General features: G+C 51.9%; 1 protein-coding gene across 1 annotated transcript; it reads left to right on the top strand.

Moving 5' to 3' along the window:
- The first annotated feature begins 7,676 nt into the window (after window positions 1-7,676).
- Window positions 7,677-9,137, top strand: FOXG1 (forkhead box G1). Its single transcript, XM_084827281.1, has one exon. The coding sequence runs from the start codon at window positions 7,677-7,679 to the stop codon at window positions 9,135-9,137; it is 1,461 nt and encodes a 486-aa protein (XP_084683407.1).
- The last annotated feature ends 244 nt before the right edge of the window (window positions 9,138-9,381 follow it).

Below are 9,381 nucleotides of genomic sequence, written 5' to 3'. Positions count from 1 at the left end.
AGGCATCTGCGTCTTTCAGGCTTCCGCAGGAAAATGAATTCCTTAACTTTAACACCTGCACCACCCCTTCAACTTCAGCGCTGCGACACCGTGGCGCAGCCCCGAGGTAGGGGATTAGCGCGTTGACTCTTGCCGGTATTCTTAGAGCGCCAACTTCCAAGTAACACTCCCTCACGGAATCGTGAAAATTACATGGAGTTTATGGGATGCCCTCCCCAGTTCTGGAGTACGCCCGCCGTGGGAAAGTTTGATCACAATGTGTTTGCCGCCTCCTCTCCTCCCCCTCCCCACTTCACCTTCCAACACGCTCTGTGGCAAGGGAACTCCTCTCTCTTCTGAAGAGAGCTCTGTGTAACTAGAAAGCTTGCAAAGGTTCCATGTTCTTGGAAAAGACCACCACCAAAGCAGTGAGGTCAAACCAAGGCATCCCCCCCACCCCCCACCCCCGCCACTTGCTTTTTCACTTCGGAGACCCGCCGCTGCAATCCCTGCATACTTCCTTGGGAGTAAGCCGAGTAAGTAGGACTTACTTCCAAGTCAGCATGCCTAGATAGGACGGAGCGAGCTCGAAGGCGGAGAGACCATCTCGCCTTGTTGAGAGGATTGCTTCTTCTGCTTGAGGGGCTATCTTCTCCGAAGATCATGAACTGCATCTCCTCTGGAGAACTGCGTCTCCTCTAGGGTGACCTGCCGGGTAGGGTGGAGTGGAGTGGGATGGGGGCTGTTTTTGCGCCGAAGCAGTTAACCCTTTCCGAGCCGAAGGGGGGAGAGAGAGAGAGCTGGACAGCGAATCGAGCAAGTGGCCAGAAAACAAGAAAGGGTTTTGGATTGACTCTTTCAAATATTGTCACTTGAAAGCGTGTCGATTGCAAGGTCTTGGACGCTGCATGCGCTGCAGCCGCCTCCGCCTCCTTCTCCTCCTCCATCCGTGCCAATAAGCTTTAGTCATCCGGTGGGAACTTCGTGTTCCAGACAGCTCTAACATTAGGGGGAGTTCCCCCGGAGTCTGCTCGAGAGAAATATGGCTGGGTGGGTTATGCCCCCCCAAACCCGGATCAATTTGGAACGTATTAAGTGCTCCCCAGCCCCCGCCGCTTCTCCGTGCCCACGTACCTGCTCGAAGACAACCGAGAGATACGTACAAGAGTTTCCAAGAAATCTCTGGAGGCCCCTGGGCTCTTGCCAGCTTCTCCTCTCCCTCCTCTGCAGAAGACAATCCGGAGCAAGCAGTTCTCAGACTCAATGCTCTCTCTGTCTCTCTCTCTCTCTGCCTAGGCTCTCTTCCATCGACGTTTTTTTTTCTTTTTTTCTTCCAAGGGTTTTCAAGCAAATTTCCCTGTGCCACAATGTTATGATGGAAGGATGCTGAAATGACAGGCCCCGTAGACGCTTGTCTCTTAATCATGTGCTTCTTAATTTAGTTTCAGTGCTGGGGCTTGTGTGTGTGCGTGTGTGTGTGTGAACGCGCGCACCCGTGTGCGCGCCAAGAGGAGAAGCCGCTGACAACCTGCGGCTTCCTAATGAGTGACGAGGCAGGGCTGCTGCGGCAAAGTAACACTTCCTTGGTGTGAAGACCTCTTACTGGGAAGTTTAGTTCACTACTGTTCTCGCAAACCTAATCGTAGAACCTGTAACCAAAACCCACAGAAGAAGGCTACAACACGCTAAATAGGGAAACTTCTAATCACTAAATGTTAGCGCCATTCCCAGCTGCTAAGGATGACACCAGAGTTGGCTAGAGAGACAGGAGACCTCTTTGACAGCAGAGTTGGAAGTGTGTGTGTGTGGGGGGGGGCTTCCTTCCTTCCTTCCCCTGTATCTATCTGTCCAGCTTCTTCTCCTTCTTCTCCTTCTGTATATCTATGTAGCTAGTTAACATCTTGCTAAAATCCCCCGTTGGCATCTATCTATCTATCTATCTATCTATCTACTATCCATCCATCTTTATCTGTTTCTCTTTTCCTTTCCTACCCTGCCCTGTCCACCTTCTTCGCATGGTGCTCTGGCCGCCTTTCACTGCCCACTTCACTTTCCTTCCTCTTGGTTCTAACGTTTCTCTGAAGCCTGCCGCTAGCAGGGAAGAGACGGGGACAGAATGAGGGGTCTCGCCAAATGTACCTCGAAGGACCAGGATGTGGCGTGGGTTTGTGTGTGTGTTTTATTGCCGGCTCTTTCTCTGGGAGCTGTTTCTGGGGAGCCCGTCCGTGACACCGCAGAACAGGCTATTCAGTGCCTCTGTTGGTGGCTGAAAAAGGTCTAATTCCCTTGCAAAGTTCTTGGAGCCCCCACTAAGTCTCTTCTTAACCTGCGCGACTTAGAAAGGGGGAGTCTCCGCCACACTTGGCCTAGGGGAATCTCCTCTCCACTACCGTTTTAGGCCTCCAAAAGCAGACACACACGTTTGCAGCGTAAGCGCAGAAAGACCCCCATCTCGCCGTCGACGAAAGTTTGCGAAGCGATACATTTCGTGAAAATTTGTCTCTCGATTGTCCGTTTCATTTCTCGCCAGATAAGCCAAGATTAACTGTGACGAATCCTGGAAGCCAACGGGTTGGGTGGGTGGGTGGCTGGGGGAACTGTGTGGGGAGCTGAAAGCACGACGTAATATTTCTCTCCCATTTACTTGCCTCCTTCCTTAACTGGGAAGTGGGCTTTGCCTTCTCAGTCCCAGCCCACACCCCGCCATAAATAGGTGCACGAAGGGGTTCCGCACATTCTCCAAAGCCACTGTGGACAGCTGAAGGGCCGATTCAGTGTCACCAAGAGAAGGAAAAAAAACGTGGCTGTCCCTCTCCCCCTCCCCCGACACGTTTGTGCGCCTCAAGATCTTCTTGACAATCACTTTCTCAGGCTGGAGGGAAATAGTTCTCTTTTAGACCGCCCGAAGCAAACTGCCCGGTCGTCTTCTTCAGGTCGCTCCGGGAGTAAATCGTTATTAAATTCCTAGACGTCTTACTTAGCTCAACACCTCCGGTCTTCCAGACCCAATCACCTTTCCTATGGGAGTGAGACAAGCTGACATTCTAGACGGGATAGAACAACAGACACAAGGCCCATACGCGACACATTTCCCCCCTTATTTCTTGTGTGTGTGTGTGTGTGTGTGTGGGAGGGGAGTCGACAAAGGATACAGTAGTCAAACTTAAGGATCTTTAAGTCCCGCTGATTTCAATGGGAAAGATTTAAGCAGCGGATTGACTCTCTCACTGAAACCAATATATCTAAGCCTGCAATCCTATACACCCTTAACTGGGAGTCAGTTCCATTGACCTCCGTGGACTTACTTCTCCCCAGACATGTATAGGATTGCCTTGTTAAGATGCTTAACTTTGGCTGGATCGTGTCCAGAATCTCTTCCCTTCGCCCTGCGAAATGAATGCGAATTAAATCCTCCTCCTACCTTTTAAGTAACCTCTCCTAACCACTTTTAGTGGTTAAATCATTTCGTTTCATGCATATGTAATTATGTATATGACTGAAATGGGGATGCTGGTCCCTCTTCGACAGGGAGTGGTAGTTAGCACAGATTTATTAATGCGCTTATGACGTAGGACCTTCCCATTAGTTTGTGGGGTTGTTGATTTTTATTGTGGGGTTTTTGGTGATTTTTTTAAAAAGTGAGCCTTGGCGTAATAGACATTCGTCTATGACTGCGTGCATGATCGGTGAAAAATACAGTCACGAAATTGCAACCTCAGTCATTGCCGGGGAAGGGGGGGGGGATCCTTTGAATTGCTAGCCTGCATTATTCTTGCTTCTCTAGACTTACTCTGTATTCGACGCCCGATCCAGAGTGCAGCTGACAGATTCCGTCCCACTGACTTAACTCCTAACAATCGGATTCCATCTTTTGATTTCTGCTGCCTTAAGAACCAGCCTATTCACTACCACGTTTCGTGGGATGGTGGGGTGATAACGCTCATATTTAACGGATCTAATTTTGGCAGAAGGGGTTTAGCTTTACAAGTTTTGACCAAGGGACTAGTGGGGGGGGGGCGGTATTCCTGCTGGATTATGTGGTGTGTGTATGTGTGGTGTTCTTTCTGCTTCGTTCTCATGCCGGATCCCAAGGCAGCGCAAATGTAGCTCTGACCTAAGGAACACCTCAGAGCATTAAAATTTCAACAGACGATGTCAGTGTGACAATAAACAAACTTTCTCTTTCCGTTCTGTAGCAGAGCAGGGATTTTGTGAGTGTGTGTGTGTGGGGGGGAGGTGGACCATTCCGTGTTAACAAACAATGCCCACGTTGGGCACTTTGTGTATTAAATGGATCAAAGAGCTTTGATAAGGCACAATGGCCCCAATTGTCAAGACCTGATTGAGTTAATATCATATCAGCAAATTCGACAGCCAAAGGAATCGGTTGCTTCTCTTTGTGTTTCACAACCAGAGCAGATTACAAATTTTAATGATCCGAAAATGTTTGGTATACAAAATCATGCTTATTTCAGTATTAGCAAAAACACAAGAATTTTTGCAACACAAACACCCAGCTGTGTCTATTTTAAAAGCAGTTCAATGACAGCTTGCACTTATGAGCATGCAATCAGCTAATTTCGCTTTTTTCCCCCTTCTGTGTTAATCAACACTTTCCTTCCTGCATATCATATAGTATCTTTGCTCTACATCAGTAAATGTTTACCTAAGTTATCCTTTCTCCACAATCCGAGTTCGGGGAGGAAAGAGGCGATTCAGGAGAAACCATACTAGAAAACTGAGTGGGTACCTACCATAAAGGGATGATGATGATGATGATGATAATAATATAATGCCTTTTACACTCCCCAACTTAAACACAGCCCTACAACAAGTACTTTGAAGATTTCCTACATTTTTGGATTTCAGAGATGAGCCTCACTATAGGACTTTATCGATCAAAAAACCGTATAAAAATACTTTGAAAAATGCAGTCCCTTACTGCTTACTTCGGGGGAGAAGGAAGGGGGTTCTTTATTATCTCCTTTATTTCTCTTATTCCCCACCACCACCGTCCTTGTTCGAGCTAGCATATATAAATGCCAGTAAGGCAAGGTCATTCGAGGTTACCCCAACCCATCATGGCATCCCCCAACTGCAAGTGTTTTTCCTATCTAACCCCCTGCCCCCCAAGTTCGGATCGATTTTTGTTTTCCTTCGGAGAACCTTTGTCGTTGATGAAGAGCGATCTTTGCACTTTATTCTGCGGTCTTTTTTTTCCCCTCTCTCTCTCTTTAAGTCGCCATTATTCTGCAACACAACTTACATCTGTATGTGTCGAAAAGGTAGTGATGAGGTGATGTGGATAAAGTGATGACAGCTTTGCTTTAACTCTGAGCCACACGCCCACCCCAGTGACATTTTGCTTTCTGATTTTTGGCTCCCCGCCCCACGAAAAGGGCTGCATATCTCGTGCAGGTGGAAAGCAGATGATTTGATCCGGATGATTAACACTGAATTGCCTTCCCAAGGAAATCCTGGCCGTAGGCTCCCCTCTTCCCCTTCGTTTTAACTTAGACAGCATAATGGGCGAGACTGGGACAAAAGCAGTTCGTTTATCTACCTGCCTCTTTCCCCTTCTCCCAGCAACCCCCACCCCCACCCCTTAAGAAAGCAACCCCGTCTTTTTTTTCCTTTCCTGTTTTTTACATAAAGTGTTTAAAAAAGAAAGACAGGACCTCAGAAAAATAAAAACAATGCATAATATAATTTATGTTTGAGTTTCACTATGGACTATGAGGGATGGATGGACAGATTTTGCTAGCTGAAAATCCATGTGTGTTAGAGAAAGACAGACAGGCAGACACCTATCTCCATCTCTACCTCGTATTAAAAACAAGGACCTTATGTCTGCAAACTTCTGCTAATTTCAGTTGAAGCAAGTCACACGGTACAAAGGGGGTCCTACTTCCGAATAAACATGCATAGGAGCCGCCCGCACAGAAATTATTTTCCGCAATGAAAAAAGCCTAGAGTTTTTTCTGTCCATTTTCCCAGCCCAGTTTTCAAATGGAGGCCGCGAACTTTCGCACACTTACTTAGAAAGAAGCCTCCTTGAACAAAATGGGACTTACTTCCGAGTAGAACATACATGGGATGGGTTTGTCAGACCGTGCGACGGAGGTAAGATATGCGGAGAAGAAATCACAGCACAGGAGAGACGATACTCACGGGTTAAAAGGGGCTGGGGAAAAGAATAGGAAAGGCATCGGGGAGAGAAGCGAATGAAGGTCTGTTACCTGGTGTTTATTTATTTATTTTTATTTATGGCCTTTTAACCCCTTCATTGCGGAAATTAACACCGCGGGCCAAACAGAAAAGCCCGATCATCAGCCAGTATTCAGAACCGCCTGGAGTTCACGGGAGGTCGCTTCTCTTCCTCTGTCCGTCCATCCATAGTTCCGTTTCCAAGTCAGGGGGATGGCCGCCAGCGGCATAAGCCAATCCTGCCCCCACCCCGCCAAGACAGCCTCCCTCTTCCGGTATTTTAGATGCAAGCAAGCATGCAAAGCCCACCGAATGGATGGCGTTTTCTTTTATTGCCCTCCGACGCACAGAGACACACGCACGCACCCTTTCCCCCACTCAACCAACTTTCGCTTAGAAGAATCTACCGAGTCATCGAAGGAGCCAGGGCGGGAGAGGCCTGCCACATCCAGCCTCGCCAAGCCCCCGCGGCTGGTTCCGCAAAGTAGTGCCTCTTTTTCCTCTGCCACCATTTCCTCTCCCCAGCCCCCAAGAAGAATAAACAAACAAATAAATAAATAAGGAAAGTGTGCGTGCGTGGTCCGTGTGTGTGTGTGTGTGAGTGTGTGTGTGTGTGAGAGAGAGATCTCAACACAATTGACTTAATGGGAAAGATCCTGGTTTTTAAGAGGGGACTGGTTTGTGCATGGGGAGGTGGGGGGTTGACAGGGAAGGAGATAAAGTTGGGGGGGGGGTGGAGGAGGGAAGCAAGATAAACGTAACCTGCCGCGGTGATGCGCCTTCCTACTTTGGTATCCCTGCGCTCTCCTGTAGGGCTGGCCAGGGTGAAAGGAAGGAGGCCAGAGAAAACGCGAGGGGAAGAGGAGGAGAAAACGCCGCTCTGATTGGGCGGCCGGAAGGGAGACGTCCCTGCACGCCGAGCGCTCTGATTGGACAACCGGTGGGAAAGGTTAAACCAAATTTTTTTTTACAGCCCTAGTGTGTGTCTGTAGCTCTGAAATTAATTGTAGCTAAAGCTGTCTCCGCTGCTCTGATCCACAGCCCCGGCTGCTGATTCTCCCCCCCGCCCTTGCTCGGGTGGAATAGGGGGGTTCCAGGCACCATGAAGTAGTTTGGACAGAGGGACTCGTGGCTCCTTTTTTATTTTTAGGGGGGGCGATCATATCTTCTTCCCCTTTGGAAAAAAGCCCCCTTTCCCCCCCTTTGGACCATTTTGGGGGGGCCTTCCCCACCCCCCTTCCTCCCGTTGCCGGGGTTTGCAGTTCCTCGCCGGGTCCCCGCTTGTCTTTTTCCCACCCCTTTCCCGGCTGCCGCCCGTCCTTGCTACATGCCTTGCGAAGCCCTGGCGCTGTGGTGCAAGTGCCCGGTTCCTGCCGCCGCCGCCTCGCCGCCGCCCAGCGCTGCGCCCTCCAGGACGGACCGAGCAGCGCCCCCGCCGCCTCCTCCTCCTCCTGCCGGCCGTGCGACTTTCGCCCTCTGCCTAGAGTGTGATGTTGGACATGGGCGATAGGAAGGAAGTGAAAATGCTGCCCAAGTCGTCCTTCAGCATCAACAGCCTGGTGCCCGAAGCCGTCCAGAGCGACAACAACCACAGCCACCACCACCACAACAACCACCACCCGCACCACCACCATCACCACCACCACCACCACCACCATCACCCGGCGCAGCAGCCGCCGCCGCCGCCGCCGCCGCCGCCCCAGCGAGCCGCCCCGGCGGAGGACGACGACGACGAGGAGAAGGGCCCGCTGCTGCTGCAGCCCCCCGGGGTGGGGGTCGGCGTGGCGGTGGCTGCCGCGGCCGCTGGGGCGCCCGCCACGTCTGGCCCCATGGAGGTGGCCAAGGGGGACCTCCTGGCCGGCAAAGGGGAGCCCGGCTCGGCCGCCGAGCTGGACGACAAGGAGAAAGGGCCGTCGGAGGAGAAGAAGGGCGCGTCGGAAGGGGCCAAGGACGGCGGCGGCGGCGGCGGCGGCGACGGCGGGGGCAAGGAAGGCGAGAAGAAGAACGGCAAGTACGAGAAGCCGCCCTTCAGCTACAACGCCCTGATCATGATGGCCATCCGGCAGAGCCCGGAGAAGCGCCTCACCCTCAACGGCATCTACGAGTTCATCATGAAGAACTTCCCGTACTACCGGGAGAACAAGCAGGGCTGGCAGAACTCCATCCGCCACAACCTCTCGCTCAACAAGTGCTTCGTCAAGGTGCCCCGGCACTACGACGACCCGGGCAAGGGCAACTACTGGATGCTGGACCCGTCCAGCGACGACGTCTTCATCGGCGGCACCACGGGCAAGCTGCGGCGGCGCTCCACCACCTCGCGGGCCAAGCTGGCCTTCAAGCGCGGCGCGCGCCTCACCTCCACCGGCCTGACCTTCATGGACCGGGCGGGCTCCCTGTACTGGCCCATGTCCCCCTTCCTGTCCCTCCACCACCCGCGGGCCAGCAGCACCTTGAGCTACAACGGCACCACGTCGGCTTACCCCAGCCACCCCATGCCCTACAGCTCCGTCTTGACTCAGAACTCCCTGGGCAACAACCACTCGTTTTCCACGTCCAACGGCCTGAGCGTCGATAGACTCGTCAACGGAGAGATCCCCTACGCCACGCACCACCTCACGGCCGCCGCGCTGGCCGCCTCGGTGCCCTGCGGCTTATCCGTGCCCTGCTCCGGCACCTACTCCCTCAACCCCTGCTCGGTAAACCTGCTGGCGGCGGGGCAGACCAGTTACTTTTTCCCCCACGTGCCCCACCCGTCCATGACTTCCCAGAGCAGCACTTCGATGACGGGCCGGGCCGCGTCCTCCTCCACCTCGCCGCAGGCGCCCTCCACGCTCCCGTGCGAGTCCTTAAGACCGTCCCTGCCGAGTTTTACCACGGGACTGTCGGGGGGACTTTCTGATTATTTCACACATCAAAATCAGGGCTCTTCCTCCAACCCGTTAATACATTAACCTCCAGGAGAGTCGAGAGACTGTAAGTGAACATTTTACACACCTTTACATTGTAAATGGGGATGGGACGAGAGCGAGAGAGCGAGCGAGAGCGAGCGAGAAAGAGAGAGCGAGAGCGAGACTATAACAGAACAAAACAGAAAGGAAAAAAAAAAAAACTCACCCAGGAAAAAAAAGTCCAGGTATTTTTTATTAAGTTTTCCCCTCTTCCCCCATTTTCTGTACGTTCGTTCAGTCTTTAGGG

The sequence above is a fragment of the Heloderma suspectum genome, chromosome 1 (genome assembly GCF_057233095.1).
Source record: "Heloderma suspectum isolate Gila_16-S chromosome 1, 16-S_ref, whole genome shotgun sequence".
Classification (NCBI taxonomy): Eukaryota; Metazoa; Chordata; class Lepidosauria; order Squamata; family Helodermatidae; genus Heloderma; species Heloderma suspectum.
This window is presented reverse-complemented; position numbering and strand designations above follow the sequence as displayed.

Excerpts from the sequence above, each read along its gene's own strand:
- FOXG1 (XM_084827281.1), top strand. The coding sequence starts at position 7,677 with ATGTTGGACATGGGCGATAGGAAGGAAGTGAAAATGCTGCCCAAGTCG.